The following is a 25,750-nucleotide window of genomic DNA, read 5'->3' on the forward strand; positions in this document are numbered from 1 at the left end:
ACCCCTAAAACAGCAATTAACATGAATTTTACTATCTAACGAGACCATTGATCCATAAAATGAAAGCAACAGACCAGGCTGCAATCTACTACCCAGTTTAAAAAACTGGCAGTGATCTACCCATTGCCATTGGAGGGACGAGTATGCAGGGTGTGTGAAGGGAGAGTTGGGGGGGGGCAGAAAGGGAGGCTAAAGTTCTCTCTCTGAGGATCCAGTTGGCTTCTCTCCCCACCCCCAGGCCAGCCTTTCTGGATCCCTCCCACCCAGTGCCCCTTCCTCACCTCCTTCAGGGCTGTCAATCAATTATTTGTGGATGCGGTAATGACTGCTTTGGATTGGCTGCTGCTTTGCCAATCGGGTGGATTATTTGTGGATGCGGCAACGGCTGCTTTGGATTGGCTGCTGCTTTGTCAAATGGGCGGGTTATTAGCAGATGTGGCAAGGGCTGCTTTGGATTGCCTGCCGCTTCGGCAATTTTGCTTGCATCCCCCCATTTTCTTAAATTTAAGCCCCCCAAAATAGGGAGCATCTTATACATGAGGGCGTCTTATAGACGGAAAAGTACGGTATATCAAATAAATCACTTCTACAAACAAAAATTAAACAGGGCCCAGAATTTCATAACTGTCCTCCAGTCTAACATAGCAACTCTGCAGGTGTGCTTTTCACAAAGATTTTTAGCTGAAATTTCTCCTTTACATGCAATAGCTTCCCATATTAAACTACACATAAATAGAATTCCATTTTACTTCTTAGATCAAGAGTTTTAACACCATCTACTTTTTTAAGAGAATTTTTTTTAATGGCCGGTTTTCATCAATTTTCTACTGGATACTGGTTTGTTATTTCTACTTTTCCTTACCCTCCAAAACCCTCAGTCAGGGCTAAATGACTGGCAGCTCATTATCTTCTTGGGAACAACCAGTATCCAATGTTCTTTCCTTTGTTATGAGTTAATGAACCCACAACAAATAGCTAAAATGGTAACTGTTGGATCTTACACAGAGGTCTTTTCTAGAAAACAGCAACATCTGATTTTATCTTAACTGCCATAGTAGAGCCAGCTCTAATCCAAACTAGTCACCGCTTGCCCAAGGCATTTGCTGCAGAGGCCCAAGCAGCAAATGGTTTCACGCCCCAGTCAACCAGTCAAGTTATTTTGGCACCCAAGATGGAAAATTCTAGAAATGCCTTTTCCTTGCAGTAAAAATATAGTACTGTAATAATAAATCAAATTAAAAATTAGCCATCTTTTCATGACACTAAAATCAGTTGCCTGAGACAGTTGCTACACTCTGCCTAACAATAAGGTTGGCCCTGTGTAATATCTATGAAATGCACAGAGGGCTAAAAACTCTCTACAAGGGGAACTTATACTCCCACCCCTTTTTAATGGAAGGTGTGAGGGCAGCACACAGGTATAAATAAAATAGAGAAGATTCCAAGTGTTTATCAAATGGCACAGATTTTGAGCATGAGAGACTGCCATTCATTCCCAGTGATGTTATAGGCAGTACTGAATTGCAGAACCACATTCTAAACAGCACTTACTATTTTATTCTGTCCTATTCTATATTATATTGTATTAACTATATTATATTAAGCATCCCCATGGAAAAAGTAAACTGGTTTGAGGTTTTATTACGATCAAGCGGTATATAAATGTTGTGAAATAAGAAAAACTTTTGATTGGTCAGAGGAGGCCCTATCAGCATAACTGCATGACTCCAACCTCACCACCAGTCTGTCCCTATAGTCATGATAGTGCTATGGTTTGAGATTACCATGCAAATCTGCACATGCTCAAAGTATATCTTTCTTATCAGGGTTGATAAACTTTTGTTTGGTTGGTTCTAACATATTTGGACTTTAGAAGCAGTTGTAAAGCACAGAATGGGGGTACGAAATCTGTGCTTCACAACTCATTTTGCCATCCATTAGGAACATAGGAAACTGCCTTACACCAAGTCAGATCATTAGTCCATCTAGCTTGCTATTGTCTACTCTAATTGGAAGCAGCTCTTCAGGGTTTCATACAGGAGACATTCCCAGTCCAATCTGAAACAAAAGAACCTTGGACCTTCAGCATGCAAGCGGATGCTATACCACTGAGCTTCAGTTCCAGCCCTTCCAAAAGCCATGCACATAGCTGTCTGAAAACAGAAGGGGGACATAAGACTAGTAAGTCGAGGGTCTAAAACTCTAGCTGAACTACTGTCTTCCAAGAAAACATGCAGAGACTATGTTGATAATCCAACTTCCCACCACCTTGAAGTAATGCACAAAAGTGGCCCCAAGGTAACTCCCCAAAGTACTCCAAAGATGCTTCTATTCAATGGGTATATATTTCTTTTCTTCCTCACCCCTTTTTTTACAATCCACCATGTGCTGTTACCCATCTTTTCCTGAATAATAATTTCCTTTATGGTGCTTTTCTAAATGTTTTAGACAAGTTTAAGACCTTTGAAAAGATATTTAACTTCTTGATTGATAAAACAGCTAAGTTGGACTTGATTCTCTCTTCCTTTTGTAACGTCCTACTCCTCTACTTCTGTGCATTTCATACGCTTCTCTTTGCACACACGCACCCCAAAATAAGGATATCAGAGAAGCATATCCCTTTAGTGATTTCACACTCCATGTATCTTTAAAACAACACACCCCATACATCTTTAAAACAATTCTCTCTTTCTGTAACTTGTTCAGTTTAGAACAAGTTTAGAACTTACCCGACAACTGTGACCATTCATATCCAATGGGCTGGTGGAGCTGGAGCCACTATACAGTGTTGCCTGGAAGGCAGTGGGTAATGGAGAGAAATGGCACAGGGATTTTTTAAAGTGTGTCTCCTATTAAATAGTGTGGTCAGACTCTGGAAAGGCAATAGCACCACTTGATCATGACCAAGGCACTCGCAGATTTTGCTGAAAGAGTCAATTTTTACTGCCAGGAACAGACAGCTGACTAGAGCCAAACTGCTGCTCCACATGAGGAAATCACGTTGTGGCCAGTGGCCCGAACAGCTTGGCTGTAGGAAAGGAACAAGGTGCTTGTGTCCTAAGGGTCAGGGCAGACACCTCTTTAATGTTTGAAGTGGCTGTCCCTTGAACAGCAGTTTGCTTTGCCAGAAAACCATCTCCCTCTGATTGCAGCGCCTATCATAAACCTGTCAAGGACAGAGAAGCAAACTGGGGCGGTTGCTGTTGGACCAGTTGGCAACCCTGCGCGAGTGTAGACAATTATGAAACTTTTTGACCAGTATGTTTTTGTATGTGTGTTGTGTGTGTGTGTATGAGTGTGTGTGTTTGCACAGATTATAAGGCATAAGCAAACAGCAGCACCGCGCCATGTCCAGCTTGCATTTGAACATGAGATGGGGAGTGAAAAGATTAAAGGGACGAATAACTCGGCATAAAACTCCCCGGGGACTCCAGCGTGGGTTTGGGCTTTCGCGCGCGGAGAGAGGAGGGTGTTTTGCTGCCCCGCTTCCCTTCCTCTCCCTACGGCTGCAGGAAAAGGCGAGAGCCGAGCGCTGGGGCGGAGCCAAGGCAGAAAAGGCCAACCGGCTCGGTTACAGCGACGGCGAGGGAGAGCGAGCGTGGAGGGCGAAAAACAACAACACCACAAGCCTCCCTCCGCCGGCGAAAACTTCCCGGCGCTGCGCTCGCAAGCCCTGCAAACTGCCTGGGAAGCCCAGCCCACTGAACCGAGCACGATTCACTTCCGAGGGAGAAGGGGGGAATATATATATTTACAGGTATCTCGTGCAAAAAGGGTGTGGGGTGGCGGGAGGATGTGTAAGTTGACGCCGCTCCCCTCACGGCTTTTTCGCGCCTCTCCTCGTTAACCGACCCTCCGACACACACACCCCCCACACTGGCCGACTCCATTTAAGGTACCTTATTGAGAGAGGGGTCCCTCAACACCTCGCAGCCCCTCTTCTGGGTCCACACGGGGGGCAGGTCTTCCCGCTCACGGGGGGGACTCCTGGCGGCGGCGGCGGCGGCGGCGGCGCCTTCCATCCCTGGGGTCAGTCAGCGGGAGGCGGGAAGGAAAGGCGGTTGGCCGGGCGGTTGGTGGTGACGCCTGTTGCTCGTGCTGGGCGCTCACTTGTGGCTGCTGCTGCTGCTGCTGCTGCCTCCTCCTGTGCCTGCGGACGCCTCTTGGGAGGACAGGCTGTCGGGGAGAGGAGGAGGAGGAAGGAGGAAAGAGGAGGAGAAGGCACGAGCCTTCACAAGCCGCCTCCTCGCAGGGGTCAGCGGGGCACGGAAAGCCGCTGAGTCACGCTGAGGGCGCGGGGGAGGCTGGGCGTGGGGGGCTGTAAGGCAAATCGGGTCGGGTCAGCTCAGAAAGACAGTCGTAGCCTGTGAGGGTACGTGGTAAAGGAGGCCTCTCTCCCTCCCATCCACCTCCTCGCCCGTTTATGGCAACGCACTGCTGCTGGCCCCCTTTTGGACGTGCACCGAAATCAAGTGGCGAGGCCTCGCCGGGGCTAGGCCCATCTCAGGCAGGGGTTTTGATTCCTGCCACATGAGGTCAATGCCAACAGCATGCGCTGGGAGCACGGTTTGCAGGCAGAAGGTTCCAGGGTCAGCCCCTTCATGTAGCTCCTACGTGGGGAGAGAGGAGTCTCCTAGACTGGCGCTTGTTGTGGGATCATGCAAGTTTGCTTCTTTATTTGTTTTTCAGCATCAATGCCACATCAGAGGTATCAAAATGGTAGCACACCCCCCCCCCCATTTAATGCTGGTTAACAGGAGTGCCAACTTGGCCCCTATGCTGGTGCCAACTGCTGTGAAAAATCAGATCGTTTAAAACAACAACAGTTGCCAACATCTGTTCTGTGGTATCTGAAAGATCTGTTCAGATATTATGGGCTTCCACGCAGGACCCTGTTAACAATCAATTAAATATCACAAAAACAGCAGCAGCAGTTGTTTTTTAACAGATTTTTCCAAACCCAATTAAATTGGGGGTGAGGAAATGTGGATATTGCCAAAAAAACAACAACAACAACAACCGTGCATCTTCACCCCACTCCACAGTCTCTTTCAACTTGCAATTCCCAGCGTCATGAATTTACGCATCTCTTCCATGAATTGGTCTAATCCTTTTCTAAAGCCATTCAAATTTCTAGCTATCACTACTTCATAAGAGGGGTGTGTGGATCCATAGTTTAATAACTATGTACTGTGCAAAGAAGTACTTGCTTTTGACTATCTGGAATCTTACAACATTCAGTACAGAAGTATTTTGAGACAGAGCAATGTACTTTAATAATAATAGTTGTTGTTGTTTAGTCGTTTAGTCGTGTCCGACTCTTCGTGACCCCATGGACCAGAGCACGCCATGCACTCCTTTCTTCCACTGTCTCCCGCAGTTTGGTCAGACTCGTGTTTGTAGCTTCAAGAACACTGTCCAACCATCTCGTCCTCTGTCGTCCCCTTCTCCTTGTGCCCTCCATCTTTCCCAACATCAGGGTCTTTTCCAGGGAGTCTTCTCTTCTCATGAGGTGGCCAAAGTATTGGAGCCTCAGCTTCACGATCTGTCCTTCCAATGAGCACTCAGGGCTGATTTCCTTAAGAATGGAGAGGTTTGATCTTCTTGCAGTCCATGGGACTCTCAAGAGTCTCCTCCAGCACCATAATTCAAAAGCATCAATTCTTTGGCGATCAGCCTTCTTTATGGTCCAGCTCTCACTTCCATACATCACTACTGGGAAAACCATGGCTTTAACTATACGGACCTTTGTTGGCAAGGTGATGTCTCTTTGTTGGCAGGCGTCTTTTAATTTCGTGACTGCTGTCACCATCTGCAGTGATCATGGAGCCCAAGAAAGTAAAATCTCTCACTGCCTCCATTTCTTCCCCTTCTGTTTGCCAGGAGGTGATGGGCCCAGTGGCCATGATCTTCATTTTTTTGATGTTGAGCTTCAGACCACATTTTGCACTCTCCTCTTTCACCCTCATTAAAAGGTTCTTTAATTCCTCCTCACTTTCTGCCATCTGTTGTGTCATCTGCATATCTGAGGTTGTTGATATTTCTTCCAGCTATCTTAATTCCGGCTTGGGATTCATCCAGCCCAGCCTTTCGCATGATGAATTTAATAATAATTAATTGGCTTTTATTCAAACCCTGAATGTGGAAAACATTGGTCCTTTATGAATTGCCTGTAAATACACTTTCATAATAGTACAATGATGTTTCTGTGTAAATTGAGCAATTTCTGATTATCATTAGCAAAGAAGAAGGAAAGTATTGGTGGATTTAGCGTTTCTACAGAATAGATTTGCATTTTGATAAAGTGTCTTACCTGTTTGGCACTTTCTTAAGAGAACAGCATCAGCAGCAATGTGAGACACTAAGAATGCTTCAGGAGAGCTGTTTGTCCCAGTGACAGTGGTGCTTCTACAAGTGACCAACAAGCTTAGTCAGCAAGCCTGACACCCTCAGGCCACACAAGGACAGTGTGAGTGCCCACGCTCATCACTGCCAGTCCACTGACAGTAGCAGCAAATGGTTTGTATCTGCCTGCAGCATGAGGAAAACAGGAGAGCAGCAAACAGCTGGAAACAATCTTGTGCAATCATCAGATGCAGTAACTGAATCTTGTATTCCAGGAATGGGAAACCTGTGGCCCTCCAGATGTTCTTGGACTTGAGATGCCGTCATCCCAAGCCAACACGGACATAGGTCAAGGACTGATGGGATTTGTAGTCCAGCAACATCTGGAGGGTTATGGACTCCCCCCATTCCTGTTGTACCCAGAAATTTTGCTGCTTATCCATTGAGCCATGAAAATCAAAGGCAGCTGACCATATCAAGTTCTTTGCACTGTTGTTCATATGCTATCAAACATTTCCTGCATCAGCACATTGTACGGACTTTAACCTTTAAGTATAATAAAACAAAGTGTTTTCTCTTTTTTATGACAGTGTTTTCAGACAATTTTGCACAGTTCTGCACAAATATATCTGCAGACCCAGACCACAGCTGTCCTGAGCAGCCCCTCTGGTATTCACCTGCATTCCTAATAGGTCCAGGAATTTGTCTACATAGATTTCATCTGAATAATGGCTTCTACATTATTAATCCTGCAATGTCAGTTCAAGTGTAATATATAATAGCAATAAAAGCTAATCTTCCTCAGGGGAGCTAATGTTAAAAAGTGGTTACATAAAGTAAGAAGAAACCATACCCAACATCACCAAATATCCTCAAAGGTGCTATGTTAAGCTACTGCAAGGCCCAGAATTAGGGAAGCAGATGACATATCAGGAACCAGAATTGAGACCTCCTGACTCACCAGTGTTGCACCACCAGTAAGGCACCTTGAGGGTACTTTAGCCACAAGAAAGCTAGTAGGCTGGCACATTTCTGAGGCTGCATGCTTACCTGGGAGCAAGTCTTATTGAACTCCATGGGACTTTCTTCTAAGTAGTCATGTGTAGGATTGCATTCACTATTCCATGTCTAAAAACTTGATTAGACTTTTATTATTAAAGGGGGCGTTGTATCAGGCAGTTAGCATGGCTGACAGGTGCAAAATGAAAAGCATGAGATACTGTTACTGCTATACCTGACCATTTTCCAGACAAAGTTGAATGCAAAGGAAAGCAGATGTTCCTTACACTTCTGCCTACGTTTTAGGAAAATACCACTTTTCCAAAACTCAAACCACACTTCTCTAGTGACAGCCTTAAAAGGTCCCCTGAGATTAAACTACTTTTCCTTTCTCCTAATTTTTTCTCTCATAGAAAAGAAATGGCTATCCCATACGATCTTGGCCTACAGTTTTCAAACCGTATCTCCCTGTGTGAGTTCCCATAGCAGCTGTGCTGTGCAGGTTAGGCCTTGCCCCAAGTGCCTCTGCTTTCAGAGGTAAGCGCACTGTGAAGACTCACCCAAGTTTCACAGGGTTACTAGCAATAAAAGGATAGTAGAAATAATGGAATTCAGAATGGGACAACTGCTTTTCCTAAGAGCAGTATAGCAGATCTTTTCAAATGCAACATCCTCTTGATTATTATTTGTTGCATGGCTGTGGAATAACCTTCCCCCACATCAAGATGGAAACAAAGAGAAATTAGGATGAGTTAAATCTGTGGGACTGTGTAGGCAGTCACTGGAGAGATGAATAATCCTGAGTTGGCCATAGAGACGTGCTTGTAGAATGTTTTGCTTTTTAATATTTAGCCACTTTGCATTAGGCATGATAAACAATAGTTCTATTAATTATATAATGTAGCAACCCTAAAATCATGCTTTCATATTACGTTTCATGCAACTTTTTCAGAACAGCAGAATATATTTTAAAAGAAATAAATAAAAGAAATGGGTTTCATGGGAAATGGTCCTTGTAAAACAACAATCCATTTGTCCTCTTTCTTTAAGAGCAAGATTTGTACAAGACCTTTACAACATTCCTTTGGACTTTTAATTTGAGCAGTGTTAAATGTCTTTAATCTTTCTGTGTTGACCTTATTATGTCAGTGAAGCTGAAAGTCTATACTTACTAAAATATAAACTTTCATAATGAAGCAAGTCAGGATATGTATTCTACATATTCTAGCCACCTGAAGAACAATACTTGAGTAATATTGTTTGCATTTGCTTGTAAAGAATAAATACTCAAAAAGAAATAAAGTTGCACTTGCTTGTATCAAGAATAAATACTTGAAAAGAATAAAGTAGCATGGAGGCTACCAAAAATAGGCATGTTCTTTTCCTTACCTCACCCTAGAAGTGTTTTAAAGAAATAATAATTTATATTTCAACCTTAAATACCATTTACAAAGAAGGACTGAGCTCAGTTGTGGTTTACTTCCAAATTAAGTGAATTAAGTAGAGACTTAGATCCACCCCCACACTTTTTTTGTTTTATTATTATTATTTAGTGAGTTATTTGTGGGTTTGGGGTTTTGTTTGTTTTGCTGTGATACTATCTCACTTCATAGTTAAGGAGTCCAATGACTTTAAACTAAAAGTCATTCTTATGCAATCCTGAGGCTGCTCAATCAGGATTTGGATGCCTTTTTCTGCCAAATAGCTGTGCTGGTTCATCTTGTTTGCCTTGTTTTGAAGGAAAGGCGACTACCAGCTGACAAGGGGAGGGGGAGCTTGTCTTGCTACTTTGGCAGTACAATTTCCATTATATGGAACAAGATAAAAATAGGTCTCCAAAATGGTTACTGATAGCCATTTACCCCCATGATGAATTACTTGTTTACTTGGTATGGAAAACTGGTTTCCAAAGGCATTTTATGACACCTGGTTTCCATACAGTATTTTGCTTGGGTGCAAGTGGATAAAAATCATACACTTAGGTCTTGCTTCTCATATGGTATCATGTACACTGTGGTAAATAACCATAGGATTAATGGTTGTTTATGGTCACTCAGTATTATGACCTGCTTTTGTAAACTCCCAAATTAAGTTTTGCTCTCTTTGCGCTCCAAAATAACATCAGCTAACAAAGATAAGAGTATAGAGATCTTCAGCTTCTAGTACCAGTCATGCACATGCAGATACATTTCTTATGAAATTTAATATATTTGTTTACTGCACACCCATAATCTGGATAATCCTTTGATACATAATGTGATGTGTAAACTAGCACATGAAAAGAATACTCAGTAATAACATATGAACGTAATTATAGCCTGGTGGATCAGGCCAATGGTTAATTAACACATATTTACAGCTGCATCTAGATGGAGAGGTCCAGAGCATTCACATCACAAGAGAGTCCTTTGTTGCCTTCCTGAGAGCAGCCAGCCCAGCTCCACAAGCACATCAATCAATATACTGCCCGTACCTCGTGGTGATGGCTTCCTCAGCCCCGCATGGTGTTTAGCCCACTTCCTGCTTCTTCCCAGAAACCCTTGCCAAAGCGCAACTTCCCCTTAAATCACCGTTGGCTGTAACCCTGGCAACGCCTGAATTTCTCACCATTCAGAGAATTGGCAGGAGCATAACAATACAACTGTTCCATTTGTCCTTTACGTGCTTCCTGCCAGTAATTTTGCATGCACTGCTGTTTTATGGTTCAAGGCCTCTATTCTACAGTGACATTTGTTCCCAGAATCTTGCACACCCAGAGGTAAGGCACCCACCTCCTTCGCTCCAGTGTATGACCACCTGACATTCTTAGTGTGGAATATGAACCCTGGGTTGCTCCCCGCCCCCTGCCCCCCCCCCCCGAGACAATATAAGGCAGAAGGGGATTTCAACTGGATTACTTCATACTGGACCAGAGGATTACTTTCCAAGAAACTCGCACAAGCTAAGTAAATAGGCATAGGATCAAGCTGCAGAAGATATAGGAGTTTAAAAACATCTAACTGTGAAAAGGGTTTAAAAGGACAAGCAGAATTCTTTTTAAAGCTAACAAAAATGAGAGGAAACTAGAAGGGGAAATCCCCACCCTGCTTTCCCTTTAAAACCTTTTTCATAGGGTAGCTTGCTGAAAAAAGGACAAGGCCTTCTACTTTTTATCCTTGATCTATGTTTAACCTGCTCCCACCCTATGTATGTGTTTTAACTGACTTATTTATCTGCATCATTTGAGAGGGATGAAACCATTACTAAACTGAATATGTACCTCTAGTTGTTTTGCTTATGAGGACAGCTGAGGAGCCAAAAATTTGCTATGTTCTGTAGTGGCACCCAGTAAGTGTACTGTATGTACTTTGCATGGTTTCCTTACCAGGCAGAAGACCTTCTCGGTAGTGGTGCCCACCCTGTGAAATGCCCTTCCATCAAGGAGATAAGTAACAAGCTTTAGAAGACATCTGAAGTCAGCCCTGTATAGGGAAGTTTTTAATGTTTAATGTTTTATTATGTTTTTGTTTGTGCTGGAAGCCGCCCAGAGTGGCTGGGGCAAGCCAGTCAGATGGGTGGGGTACAAATATTATTATTAGTAGTAGTAGTAGTAGTAGTACTATTATTCACGGCTTAGGACCCTCGTACCTACAGGACCGCCTCTCCCGGTATGCCCCACGGAGGACCTTAAGGTCCATAAATAGCAACACCCTAGAGGTCCTGGGCCCTAAGAAAGTTAGATTAGCTTCAACCAGAACCAGGGCCTTTTCAACTCTGGCTCCAGCCTGGTGGAACACTCTGCCTCATGAGACCAGGGCCCTGCAGGATCTGATCTCTTTCCGCAGGGCCTGCAAGAGTTGTTCCGCCTGGCCTTTGGCTTGGAGTCAATTTGATTCCCTCCCCCTCTTTCTTTTTTCCTTTCTCCTCCCATGATGAGGCTGCATTTTAATCACGTTTTTAAAGTTGTATTTCAATCAACTTGTTTTTATTATTGGTTGTTAGCTGTCCTCAGCCCGGCCTTGGCTGGGGAGGGCGGGGTATAAATAAAATTTGTTGTTGTTGTTGTTGTTGTTGTTGTTGTTACTACTACTACCTATGTAATCTGCAATTTGATGCTATCCATGTTTTACCCAGAAGGTACAGAACTCAATTGTAAGTGTGCATAGGCTTGCACCTGTAGAGTCTTACTTAATCCCATAGATTGACCACTCTTTAAAAAACGGAATCTGCAGCTTGATTTGGAGACACTAGCTGGTGATAATCCTTTTCTCAACACTGTGAAAAGCTTCACCCATCAGCTGAGCAATTGAACTGAGCAGATTAGCAGTGTTGCAATATCAAGAAACCTATGATCATACACAACCTTATCCAAAGCTAACAACTGGCACTTGGCTAACACTGTTCCTATCTGAAGTATTTCACAAACATGTAATAATTCCATGGTGGAAAGCAATTTGTAATGTACTGAGTTCTGCACCTCAAGAGGCTACACCCAGGATTACAGATAGAAAAAATTTCAAGTGTTTTGTGCAATGGAGAGGCACAGGCTTGCATCATACACTAAGGTTATCAGATGTCCCTGTTTCTACTAATCAGTCCCCATACAAAATCAATTGAAGTTGAAAAGTGCCCACAGATTCATTGAAAAAAATCTGGTAACCTTACCATAAACTGAAGTTATTTTTGACATTTCCCTATTAGTAGTTCCTACAGCAGATATCCAAACTGCTGAGTTTTAAACAGATGTTTGCCTTGAGAGCTGCTGATCAGGAAGTAGCCTTTGTACACAAAAAGAGTCTTTATTCGTGTGTACAGGAGTATTGCTAAGTACTTAAAGGAGTTAGGGCACATGTCCATGACACAAATTGTGTATGCTATTTTATATCTGTAAATAAGATTTTATTGTACTAGCCAAAGGCCATGACAAAGCTGCTATTTTAATTGCACAATTGTCTCTGGTCAAACTAATGTGGAAGGTGGCATGGGTAAGTGTCACTTTACAGAGCTGCTCCAGACAACCTGTTTATTCAGCATTCATCCTAATTTGCTTACATAAAGCTTAGCAGTGGTAGACTAGAATTGTGTCCAGCCTGTCAGTATTTTGCAGGGACAGAAGCGAGTGCATAAAGGGCTTTATTGCCCTAGCACAACAAATCCACTTTTAAATAAAAGTTGACTTTTTGCAGTTGGGAAAGTGACAGAGAGATGAATTGAAAAGTGTGGGATCAGCAAATGAAGACATGTAAGCAACCTGCAAGCAAATGAATGCTCACGGTCATATAACTCCTTTCAAACAAATCAAAATGTATGCTCAATAAAGACTGGATCTAATCTAACTTCTGCATAAATTTGACTGTTCAATAAGTATGTCATTCGAAAGGGTGTGGTCTTTATTTTTATTTGTTTATGGGGCAGTTACTGACAATGAAAATCTTGCATTCATCCCAGTTTGCTTGTGGGTATCCATGTGCAACCCAGTTCACGCTTAATGTTTCTTGATGTAGTTGTGGGAACTCATGAGGCCAATGCCAATGACCGCAGAGAAATGGCAAACTGGTCCCCAAATGGTGAAAAAAGCAACCTCATTATAATATGTGCAAAGACTTCATAACATATCAAGAGCACACAGTATCTCTGGAGTTTAAAAATGTACCACAGGGATTACACCACTGCTGTAATCCACCACCACTGCCACCGCTGTTGAGATACACAACCTTTCATTTTAAACTGTATGTAAATAGAACACCCATGCTGAACGATGTAGGCAAGATAATGAGTGAAGTGGTTGAAATAAATTTCATTTCAAGAGAATTTAAATTTCCATGCATAGCTGAATCAAGAAAACACATCAATTCTAGTTGAGATAATTTCCAACTCTTCTAAGAAGGCCCAGGAGAACATATTAATGGGGTTGTAAAGGAAACAAACCAGAAGTTGGCCAAGATACAGGGTGTGGAGACCTCTAGAGCTGTCCCGTATTTGTACACATGGAAGAAAAAGCACACCTCCATGCAAATCTGTGTGGGAACATTCCATCTGTGCACAGGCAAGCTTTAGTTATTTTAAACATTTATTTCTCAACCAACATATTTAACTGAGGCATATGTGCAGTAAAAGCACCTTTCACAAGGTGTACGTAATTATTTGTGTTAAACAAATGCAATGCAAATAATACTCAAACTTTTTTTTCTTAGTTGAGCTATAGTGATGTGTATGTGTTTAATCTCCTGCATGATTCTAGACCTGTGTTGGTGGGACTTGTTATGTGAGAAATCCAGTTGCCAAGTACGTGTGTGTTTTATGGCACATCATGGCTAAAATACTATAATACTAATAACCTCTGTATTGTATTTATTATCTACTATATATTTTGGAAAGTAGTTTGTCTGCTTCTTCCCTATAGGTTTGGCCACCTCTTGAGAGATCATTGCCAAACTCCGCATGAGGGTTCCTGAGATGGATATCACTAAATTTGACATGATGGTTTCAGCTTGTGTCAATTTGGACAGCTCTGAATATACTGTTGCCCAATTTAGTATGACTGTTCAAACCTGCACTAATTTGAATGCCTCTTGAGATATCATCTCTAAACTCTACATGAGAGTTCCCATGGTGAAGGTGGCAGTCTCGGTGCAGGGGGTGGGGCGGTATGCATGTGTGCGCACACACAGGCCTAAAACTCACAGTTTACACTATCCATTTAAAAATCACAGTATTTTTAGGTTTCTTTGAATTTCTGGGCAGCGCTGAGCACTTCCTGTTAGTATAATATATATTATAAAATTGCACATAGTTCAATTTGCTGGTTGAGGCTTATGGGAGTTGTAGTCCAGCAACCCTGAGGGTCACAAGTTCCCTGCCCCAATATATCACAACACTATATTCTTCAGAGGGCTATTTCCAGGCTCACGTATGCTAACTTTGCATTTGTCCTCAGAGAACAAGACAAATGTTACCGAAATATTTATGGTGATTATATTTTACAGCGGGAGCTGCCAGATCCCAAGGCACATGGATTTTTTGTACTCTCAAGTTCTTAAGTATAATTGCCAACTAAAATAAAAAATAAATTTTTATGCTGGTCTGTCCCTGTGTTGTCAACAGAAATGAGAAGTGCAGGCCCTCATCCACAAGGAAATCTGGAATGAGTTATGCTTCATTGTGGCAGGCAGACCTGGCATTCCACAGCAACACCACTAGGCTGCAAGTGCCACATCTTGTCAACCCTGGAGATAGCAGCACCACCCCCAACCATAAGAACCCCGGTAAATTTTCTCTAAACCCGACCAATGACAAAAAATCACAAATGTACTGGTTTCTCCCCACAGTACAAATGGAATATACATATAAAAAGGATCTAACCAATCATCTCTTGTTGGTGAGGAGACAAGACACTCACCAGCCATTTGAGCTGTCCACCTAGAGGCACTAGCACCATAGTCAAACCTCTCCTCCCTCCCAAAAATGTTCAGATTTGACCCCCACCTAAAGCTCTCACCCAGGAGCAGTTACCTTCCAGTTCCACAACAAACCAGCACAGCTTCCCACCTTGGCTTTCTTGGGCTTCCTCCCAGGATCAGCCTCTTTAAGGAAGGACCACCTGGCCCCTTCTCTGTGATATATTCAGCACCACAGGTGGAGCTTTTTATCCACTCAGAGAAAATATACATAATATTTATATCCTGCCTTTAATGGCATTTATGCTGTCTCTGTTGGAATTATTGCTTTTTAATTTGATTTTAACCAGTACACACCTTTTTTATATATAAAAAAGCATTGTTTGTTTGTGAGCCATATGTTCAATTCTAATATTGTATTCTTTCTTAGTCAGGAGACCGTTGTCCTCTAGATCCTAATGCTCTAAGACAGGAGTCAGCAACCTAAGGCTTATGGGCCAGAAGCGGCCCACAGAGGTCTTTGACCGGCCCATGAGCAGCCCCCAAACTGAGCTGCCCGTTCTCGTGCTGCACTAAACCGGCACAGCACAGCATATGGACTTGCTTCCACTGCACCAAAAATCACATTTGCGCAGACGGCAAAAGTCATGTACGCGCGATCTGGCCCACAGAGGGATCTCCACAGGGCCGATCCAGCCCAGGCAAGATAAACCTTGCTGGCCTCTGCTCTAAGAAGATGATCATAAGGGAGCACTGCTTTGCAGTATCCATTTCTGCTGCTTATAACTTTCATTGATAGAGATTCTCCAAAAGAAAAGAAAAGGGTTTGTTTTTTATTCATGTACAGTGGTACCTCAGGTTACAGATGCTTCAGGTTACAGACTCTGCTAACCCAGAAATAGTACCTCGGGTTAAGAACTTTACTTCAGGATGAGAACAGAAATCACGCGGCGGTGGTGTGGTGGCAGCAGGAGGCCCCATTAGCTAAAGTGGTACCTCAGGTTAAGAACAGTTTCAGGTTAAGAACGGACCTCCAGAATGAATTAAGTTCTTAACCCAAGGTACCACTGTATATGTTTTAGAATATGCTAACATTTTAAACTTTTACTATCTAGCATTGGACCTCTGCTGAAAGTATCTGACCCGCAAAAATAAAAAATTGTTTGGCTTTGGTAAAATTGGCCCACTGACAACCCTCCAGTTTTAAAGAGATGCTAAAGCACTACAGCAGAATGCTACAAAGTGTTGTTAAAAACAACAACAAAGGGTAAAAATGTAACTTTCACAGACCCATATAGAACAATGTGTGATTTCTTTAACATTAAAGTTCCAATTAGATTTTACTAGTCACAATAAACTAAGCAAGCAATGTGGTCCATTTTACTGAAAAAAATTATCTAAAGCTGGAAATGTTTCTGCTTTTAAAAACACATTATATGTTCCCAGTGCAAGTGTGAACTGAAACAGCTTTCAGATATGCCTCACTTGGATAGCTACAGCACAGCAGCAACAAAAACGAACTTTCTTGGAAAGTGCTTGCCCAGCCAGTATATATGCAACTGCAGTATAGCATTAGTTAAGCTAACTGCATGTGCAGCAGTTTAAGCAGGTTATGAGAACGGAAAGTCCTTTTGGCTGCAACACATTCCAGAGCTTAGAAACTTTTTCACAAAAGACACGCTATAAAGGTTTTTGGGGCCAGCTTGTCTATAGTTTTCAGCTTTCACAATTTGTCTACACAAGTTTCATTACAGTCAATGGCAGCCACACATACAACTACACACTCTTACACAGCATGGACTGAATTTGACCTTATAGTTTGTGCTTTTTTTGGCTCTTGCTCTCTAAATTGAGTTGCTACACTTGAAGCTAAACACGTGTTTTTCTCCCTCCTGCCAGCCCACTGGAAGGTGCAAGCAAATGGCACATATTTACTCCAGCCTTCTCTTCTGGGCTATGCTAGGCCCGTAATGTTAGGCAAAATCATCCAGAATGGCTCAGCTGTCCAATAAATCCAAGTGGCTTCTTGAAGCAGCAACATTTTTAGGGGCTTCTATAAAGCTGCTTCATTTTAAAGCATTTCTATACCACTTTACATTTAAAATTTATAATCTCAAAGCAGTTTACAACCCCACTTAAAACAACAAATAAAGCATTACAAAATATCAAAATAAATCATTACCGATGAAGGCTGCATTAAAACAAAACAAAACAAAAAACTATTTAAAGCAGCGTAATTAACAGGAAAACAAAATATCCTTTTAATCATAAAACCATTACAAATACAAAAATACAATCAAACTCTAATAAGCAACATCCCTGGCAACTACATAAAATTGAAACAGAAGCTGCACCCACATTTCCACTCTACCACACACAGAGAGAGGGAGGGGGCTTTTCCCAAATACATCCTTAGCAACTAAATAGATGATCCTCACCCAACCATTTATGACACCACAAATGTCTGGTCTATAAAAATGCATTAAGCACAATTTACAACCAAATCATTCTCCCACCTCTAACTAGGACAATATATACACAGCAGCATAACCGCACCCTCCCTGTGTCTCACCCAGGTAGAGCTGTACTCTCAACTGGGTCAGTCTCTCACACAGACTGGCATTAAGCAACTTTGAAACGCACAGAACATGGCAACCCAGTCTCTCACTCTGGGCAGCAAAAAAGCAATTGATCCAAGAGATGTACCCAAGACTCTGTTGCAAAGGATGCTGCAACACATGCATGGGCACACAATGTTTGAAAATAATCACACTCCAGTGTGACAGTGCGTGAGATTCTGGGATGCCCCTCTTGGATGGTGTAATGCAGCTGCTTGAGATGCAAAATATATTGGGCCCAAACTGTAGCTCAGTCAGAGGTACATCTCACTTCCAAGCAAGTATACTTTGGATTGCAGCCCCACAGCAACATTTTAAGGATTGCCCATTGCATGTCTTCATGCTAGTAGCACTAAAACCAGTGTTTGGAAAATACAACACATCATTATGTGTAATGTTTATCCTACTTTGAGTCTCGCTTGTTTTATTCTAAACAACACATCACAAATTGCTATGACAAAATGCATTTCTAAATTGTGACATAACTTCTGTTTACAATAAAGAATAGCTTGCACTCATACAAAACCGGGCATAAATTCTACACCTTTGGTTGGACATAGGAATGCTCCTTTGGAACTGAATTTTTAGGATCTGATCCAGTTATTACTTAAACATAAATTCTAGATTGAATTCTCAGTGGTAACTTACCAAGACTACATTTGGCTTCAAATCTTCTGGTATGCTCAGATTGTTCCCATTTACCAGGGACATTTATGTTTTCTGGAGCTGGTCCCTGATATATCATGCCTATTTTATCCTTATTTTTGCCTTTTGGGGATGTCTTGTTAAAACGTTTATTGAAAGTTCTTATTCCCCACTGGGCACATCTCCTCCTTCATGTTTTCCCCATTAACAGCACCAATATACATACATATATATATATACATATACATACATACATATATATATATATATACACACACACACACACACTCAAGTAGCTCAGTAGCCTTACACCTAGGTGTAATTGCAGCCTACATCTCCTGAGCGGGAAATATTTACATCTTGGCTCTCATGCACTTGGTGTAAATATAGGTGGATTGTGCATTAAGTCACTGTGCAGGCCACAGCCAGATGTTTCACACACTGAAGCTGCTGGAATACATTTTGAACTGTTGACAATACCATGGGGCAATTTTTATTTTTAATATCTTCAATAAACCTTGGCTAGAACTGATGGTTAGTAGGGAGAGACCTTAAGCATGAGCTCAGGGTTCAGACAATATGCTGAACCAAACTCTGGCTTAGCACAGTGCAGGAGTAAAAAAGATCATGGAGGAACAAAGTGCCTGAAAGTGCCCTTCAGAAGCCCACATGTTCACTAAGTCCTCCTCTCCTCCCCCTATGTGCCCCCTAAATTTTGCTTTCCCCCAATTCTCTGGAGTAGTTTTGGGCATAGTGTACAGCATGCATGTTGGCAAGCAGGCAGGAGTTTCACTGTGCAAGTGGAAGTCATTCTGGCTGCACAAAGATTAGTTGAAAACTACTACCCAAGGATCAGAATGAAACAGTTGCATTGATTTATTATTGCAAAAGTCACTGGCAACAGAGGAAGAGGAGGAAGGGGGACTCATGCAAGCCTGATAATTCCTTTGAGCCTATGAATGCTCACCCATATAGCATGAGAATGAGGTGCAGCATTGCCTGCAAACCAGGCCAACCTAATCTAAATTCTAGCATATGTTTATTCTACTACAGGATTCCAAATAGAACTTTTTTTCTAGTTTGTTTTCCCTTGGCAATATTTCCAACACAGCAGTTTTCCAGGAAACACCTGCCAAATGGTTTTATTTCCTAATGATACCATTTTATCAACAGAACTTCCAGTTATGAGGTGTAACATTGTGACTATAAAGACCTATATTGTTCCAGCAATTAATACCAGTCAGTGGTCTAATTACATAGAATTATGCCTTTATATTTCAGCTTTTTAGAAACCTGATCCCCTAGATAGTCTGAATGTTTTGATGTACTCTTGTATTCCAACACCATTAAATATTTCACACATAGTTTTCACTTGTAAAGTTAGAGAAGTTCCAGCTCTTATACTTTTTTTTTTTTTTTGGCAGACTTGAACAATTTAGTAAAATGTCTAGATTTTATAAAGGAGCTGCTTGGCTGCCTAACAAAGTAGAAATGCAAAACCCTTCAGCACTAGGCTGTGTTTTTGCTTCCATTTAAATCAGTTTTCTCACTGACTTTTAAGAGAGCACATAGGATCCATTTCATTTGGGACAGAGCTAAGAAACATGGTGCAATACATAGGAAAACCCTGAAGAATGTGGCACTTCATAAAAGTATGCAAAATACCCAGATGCCTGTTGAATGTAATCTGTGGGGTAAAAACGTGGCATATGTTTGCCATGGGCAGCATCTCCATAATGCATCAATTGCTGGTAGAAATGCCTTGTCCTTCCTTCTCAGCAATTGCACCATGCTACTTAACTTAGGGATCTGGGATCTGGCTACCTTAAAATAGAAGGAAAAGGCATATATGCAGTAACTGGAAGCAGAGCTGATCTGCTTTCAGAAAGGAAGCTAAATGAACAGAAATATAAGCCATTTTCAGATGTTCTACTGATACATAAAACCAATTCATGATTAGGGATAAGTGAGCTAAGCTATCTCCCTATCACCATGGAGGGTGTATTTCTGAATCGGGATGCGGGTTTATTATTTCTGAACATGCATTTGTGGAGAATCCCCATATTATTTAGAATCTCGGAAGAACCTTACTCTTCATGCTGAATTTACACACAAATTGATTATGTGAAGAGGGCCACATAGAAGCTAAATGATTATTAGAGCCAGGGTGCATGTTCTGTTGGACTAATCATCATGATGTGTATTTGCATTTCCATGCACATTTAAAAATGCAAATAGCATCTGCAGGACAGGCAGGTGATGATTACTAGAATTGCAACAAATAGGGAGGAGAACTTTAATCCTTTTACCCTCCTGTGGCACAATGGACCATTGTGTCTGGCTGTTAACCAGAAGGTTGGTGGTTCGAGCCCACCCAGGGACAGCTGTGACCATAATTTCTGCATTGCAGGTGATTGGACTAGAAAACCCTCAGAGTCACTTCCAACTCTAGAATTCTATGATTCTATTACTTGCTGCAGTCCTATCGAAAGCCAGTCCTTTCAATGCAAAGTTTGGTCCAGCATGTATTTGTGCATAGAGCTGATTAAATAAAGCTTCACACTTTTAAGTCAAGTATTAAAAGCTACTCAAGTTTAAGTGAGAAATGTACACATGATGATGCAAGTGTAACTTGGACTGACTCTGGCTACACAGCTCATGCTATTACCCAGTTCTTCCTCTTGGAGGAGTGGGAATGATGTCAATGACACTGTCTGGTCTCACTCTTGTGCTCCAAATTCTTTTTAACAGCTTTAATAATGAAGTCACAAAATTACTTCTTCAAGAGGCTAGAGACACATCACATATGCAAACATGATGTACTTTTATCAGACACCGTGGAAATTATTTCCAGTTCAAACATGTAAGTGCAGCAGTTACTATGTATATAGTCATACCCTGGTTGACGAATGCCTTGCGACTCAAACATTTTGGTTCCCGAACGCCGCAAACCCAGAAGTGAGTGTTTCGGTTTGTGAACGTTCTTTGGAATGTCTGACGGGGCTTCTGTGGCTTCTGATTGGCTGCAGGAGCTTCCTGCAGCCAATCAGAAGCCATGTCTTGGTTTCTGAATGTTTTGGAAGTCAAATTGACTTCTGGAACGGATTCCGTTTGACTTCCAAGGTACGACTGTACTAAATACAACAGAAGTCCTGAGCAAACCCTTAGTCATGACATCATGATGATCTTCTTTCCTCTGAACACTATGTAACTCCCCCTGCTGGTGATGTTGAGGAGCTCTAGAGTTTTTCCTTACAGCTTAGGCCTGCAATCAAATTTGGAACATTTCCAGTCGATACACCACAGGCCTTGTCTCTTCTGTAGAGTTCTCTTAGCTACTGACTGTGCTGGAGGAAGAGGTTGTGCCCTGCAGGTGATGCTATATAAAATCAGCTTCAGCACCACACATGCTCTGCAGCTTCCTTACTCCCTGATGTAGACTGACAGGAACCATCTCCCACAACCTCCCCCCATCCTGTGGTAATGTCTCATACTAGCCACCTTAAAGGGACAATAACACAAGCTAGCTGAGTTTCTCTGCAAGAAACATGGTAGAAGCAACTGGGAACATATCCCCACTCCTCTTTTGCTGTTTTGAAGCCAAATATGTGTTTATTGCATATACATTCTTAAGTTAACAAATAAAAACCCCCGGAAAATCAGAGTTCTAAAAACCATGTCTTCATGGAAGGCTCTCCACTTCAGAGGTTTGACACCCAACTAATTGAGGGTGCTCAGAATGGCAATGGGGATGCAGCTAACACACTGGTCTCTGCAGCCCCCACTCATGTGGAAATCACCAAAGGCCTGCCTCTTAGTACTCTTTTGCACAGCTCAAGGAAGTAAATTAAGCATTGTGGGGTAAGTCTCCAGTGCATCCATTTCACAACAGGTTGATTAGACAAGCAAACAGCAATGATATAATCCTCACCAGGTCACATAGCACCTGATGATGTGTTGATGTGTGTGTGTGTTTTTTAAGTTACCATGAAATGATATCGCTTATTTCTTTATGGGTACCAAACAATTTAACAGCTTCCTTGTAAAACGAGCAACTCTCTTTTTTCCTGGCAGGGGTCTTGTGTCCTTAAGAGCCGGAGTGACAGACAAAAATGCCTTTCCCAGCATGAAGATGCAGCCAGGGGAAAAGTTTCATCAGCTGAATTCTTTTCCCTATCAGGCAGCTGTTAAAGGTTCACAGAGCACTGCCAAAAACAAGCTGTAATCCTATGTTTTGCTGTTATCTGAATCACAAAATCAATGGCTCGACCATTTTATATTTTGAATATATTTACATATTGCAGAGCATCAAGGAAAGTGATTTTTCTGAAGACGCTGAAATGAACGTGAGTTTTGTTTAATATTAAAAAGCAGCAAAGGCTACTGCTAATTTATTTCAGAGTAGAAAGCCATTATTTCATTACATATGTGAAGCTAACATTACTCTGCTTCTCTTTGTTTTTTAAGTCCAAGGCTATGTACACACTCCAGTGTGTTCCCACCATTGGTTCGGGAAGCAGTGTATACACATTGGCCACAATCCATAGCTGCCCTGTATCTATCCCGTTGTTTCTCAGAAAATACTGCCTTTGCTGTGTTTTTCCCCAAAGCAACTTCAATCCAAATTGAGAAAAAGTATGCCTTACTTCAGGCATGGCCAAACTTGGCTCTCCAGATGTTTTGGGACTACAATTCCCACCATCCCTGACCACTGGCCCTGTTATCTAGGGATGATGGGAGTTGTAGTCCAAAAACAGCTGGAGGGCCAAGTTTGGCCATGCCTGCCCTACTTGATAAACTGATAACGTGTATATAGCCTAAGTCTGATTTTCAAGACAACTGCATCTAACAAAGCTGCGACTTCTTTTCAAGTTGTCTTGAGCCATTGTGTTACATGTACCAGCTTGTTAATTTTGGCAGTGAAGGAAAAGTGCATTCCCTATTCAGAATGACCGTAATCTTTCCTCTAGTTTGGCTTCTTACAGCCCATTGATTTCAAGTGTAAACCATGTATAAGCAGAACTTTAAGCAGTATCAGCAACAGTGCCCAACACTATTTTGTAGTGCACAGTTTTCTTTGCCTGAGCTCCCTATACCAATGCCTTTGCTCAAGAACAATGAGCGTTTTCCACAAGAGAGAGGATTTAAAAAAAAAATTAAAACATGAAATGCTTTTTAAAATTTAAGCCACAGTAAAAAGATCTTCTAACAGATGTGAGAAATAGTTTAAGCACTACAATCTTTAGGGGTGCAATAAATTCCAACAAATAAAAGATAGACATTGTAGTCCTAAATATGCTTTCTCAGAAGTAAGTTTCTCTAAATTTAATAGGCCTTACTCTCCAGTAAGTGTGTCTAGGATTGCCAGCAAAATACATTTGAGAATTTGAAAATTAATTCCCAAAGGACTGATAAAATTAGAGTGCAAAATCTGCAATTTAAACTTTTAGATTGAACTCCTAAAACACTTACCTGGGAGTAAATCCAACTGAACTCAATGGGATTTATTTCTGAGTGGACATGCAGAGGTTTGTACTATAACTTGATAAATTAAGGCCAGCAGTTAATATAGTAATAACTGTTACTGTTGTGATGCTACAACCAGCTACAAGATGTTCTCTGTCTTGGAAAGGGTGGGGTTCTAAATGGCCTTGCTTGTTCTGTGACCCCCAAAAAGGTCATTGATAAGAGGATTGCACGCAAAAATTTATTCCTGTGGCCCCATAATATTAATGATGGAAAATTTACTTGTGTTTTATGAGACACAAGATATGTCCAATTTTGTATTAAGGAGGTGAAATGTGATGTGATAATTTTCTGAACATACTTTATTTGTTAGCACAGTTATGACTCAACTCTCCTGGCAAAACAACAGAGGAGAAGCTTTTCCCAGTTGTTTGGCTCCACAGTCCAGACTCTAATGCAAAGACTTGTGAGGGTAGCCTTAGGCATATCTGAAATTCTTCACAGGGTAAGAACTGAAGTTTCCACAGTACGGTATTAGGAAATTTGCATTTCTACCTGTGGTAGTCTTTATTCAGCACAGACAGGAATCTTAATATGAGCACATCTTTTGGCTTTCCAAAGTATCAAAATAACTGCAAGTGCTAATGCCTAGACATGAAACATATAAAAATCCATCAATGAGCGGCCCACTATCAGGGGTGTTGTAGATTTTCTCTGACCTCCGCACCCCAATAGTAGATTGTTGCTTTGACAGACTCCCGAACAAAGTCTCTGTTAGCATAAATCAGTCGCTGCCTTCTCTCCTACCTAACATAGGACTGGTTTTGTGAAAATTTCCAAGTTGCTAACATAGTACCAGTCAGCTGTGACAGTGGGGGTGTGGATATGCAGACATTTGGACTATCTCAGTTGTTGAACTGTTTTATGGTTTTGTATTTTTAAATTTGATCTGTATTTTTAATCGTTGTGTATGGTTTTGAACATCTTGAGGGGAGGTAGGGCAAAGCAATTTACAAAAACAAGAATAAAACCTGACTTATAATGTGACTTATTTGTGTTGGGCAGCTGTCTTGATTTTGCTGCACTTGTACCTTTAAAACAATTGTTTTCACTCATAAAAGTATGTTTTCCTCAAACCTGTTAAGCCACTCATTTCATGCTGGTCTAATTCCACTGAGTCTGGTCTTCCTTGTAGCTTTGCTGAAAAACTACAGTATGAAATTGTTCAGAATGTAGAGTTGGGATATTCTTTTCTTTCTTCATGCTGCATGTGGGAGAGAAAGGAATGTGTGTAAACAGCCTTCTCTTAGGCCCTGGAATTCATTTAATCTATGTCTGTGTCTCCTAATTTAGACCCATAAAGGAATTATGAGGGAAATTCTACATAACAAACCCCGCAGGAAACATTAACGTTACATGGGGTGGTCTACCAATGTGATTCTTAAACCTCTGTTGCAGTGTTAAGAGGCTGCCCTATCCCAGTTTGCTTTGTTCAAAGATAATCATAGTGAACTCAAGGCAACTGTTTCTCATTTGTTAAGTTAGGGTTTAAGTATTAAAGCCACTTTTGCTGGAGGGATCCCACTGACTTCAATGGCATTGTTCTGGTGTTAGAAACACCTGATTTGTGCCTCCCCACTCACAGATACACACACTTAGGATTTAACTAGAAACATCAGATCCAATTATTGCCTGGGCCTAGCTAGAGTCATCCAGTAGGGTCCTACATGAGGCGTGTTCAGGTGTTTGCATGAAAATGCAAATGCTGACGTGTGCAGAGAGCTTGGAACTTGCACAAAAATCTCATTCCCATCATTCTTGAGCTCATTGTGCTCTCCACATCCCCAGTCTCTGAACTTCTCCTCATTGCATGGTGAAGGTCTTCAGGGGACTTCTACTCTGATGGGAACACTGATACATATATGTAGAAGCCTCCTACAGATCTTCACTGTGCAAAAGAGGGAAGGTTGGGGACTGAGGAAAGGAACAATGGCAAGAATGGAGGAGGCAGAGGAACTTCTGGAGCTAACCAGAGTGAGAACTTCCTGAAATCCTGGCTCAAGGAAACAAAGTCTACAGCAGTAGTATAGTCTTTACCTTATTTCACATTCATAATTTATAATAAAGAACATATTGTAACATTTATTTTATTTTAAAAGCCTGCCTGCCTGGTTTTGCACCACATCTAAAATACCACTGGTACTAGGCTATAGATTAACACTTTAGCAAACAGGATATATATATATATATATATATATATATATATGCAGGTTTTGGTGTCCTCGGGTGTCTTCCCGTGTA

General features: G+C 41.6%; 2 protein-coding genes across 6 annotated transcripts in view; one reads left to right on the forward strand and one right to left on the reverse strand.

Annotated features, from left to right (window-relative positions):
* ME1 (malic enzyme 1) overlaps positions 1 to 4,596 on the reverse strand; it is a 122,899-nt gene extending 118,303 nt beyond the window's left edge. Inside the window, exon 1 of one of the 2 annotated variants that reach the window (XM_081857126.1) lies at positions 3,900 to 4,596. In XM_081857126.1, coding sequence (XP_081713252.1) covers positions 3,900 to 4,022 — 123 coding nt within the window. In that variant the 5' untranslated portion in view covers positions 4,023 to 4,596. Of the gene's footprint in view, positions 1 to 2,729; positions 2,766 to 3,899 lie in introns of those variants that run through there. The other variant, XM_081857127.1, reaches the window with a different exon arrangement.
* The window catches only part of PRSS35 (serine protease 35), a 162,278-nt gene that overhangs the window by 115,347 nt on the left and 21,181 nt on the right, over positions 1 to 25,750 (forward strand). The window contains exon 3 of one of the 4 annotated variants that reach the window (XR_014155160.1): positions 13,727 to 14,106. The exons of the other annotated variants lie outside the window; for them this stretch is intronic. The gene's annotated coding sequence lies outside the window, so the exon portion shown is untranslated. Of the gene's footprint in view, positions 1 to 13,726; positions 14,107 to 25,750 lie in introns of those variants that run through there. 4 annotated transcript variants of the gene reach the window in all.

This window comes from Podarcis erhardii (assembly GCF_964252035.2).
Source record: "Podarcis erhardii genome assembly, chromosome: 3".
Lineage (NCBI taxonomy): Eukaryota > Metazoa > Chordata > Lepidosauria > Squamata > Lacertidae > Podarcis > Podarcis erhardii.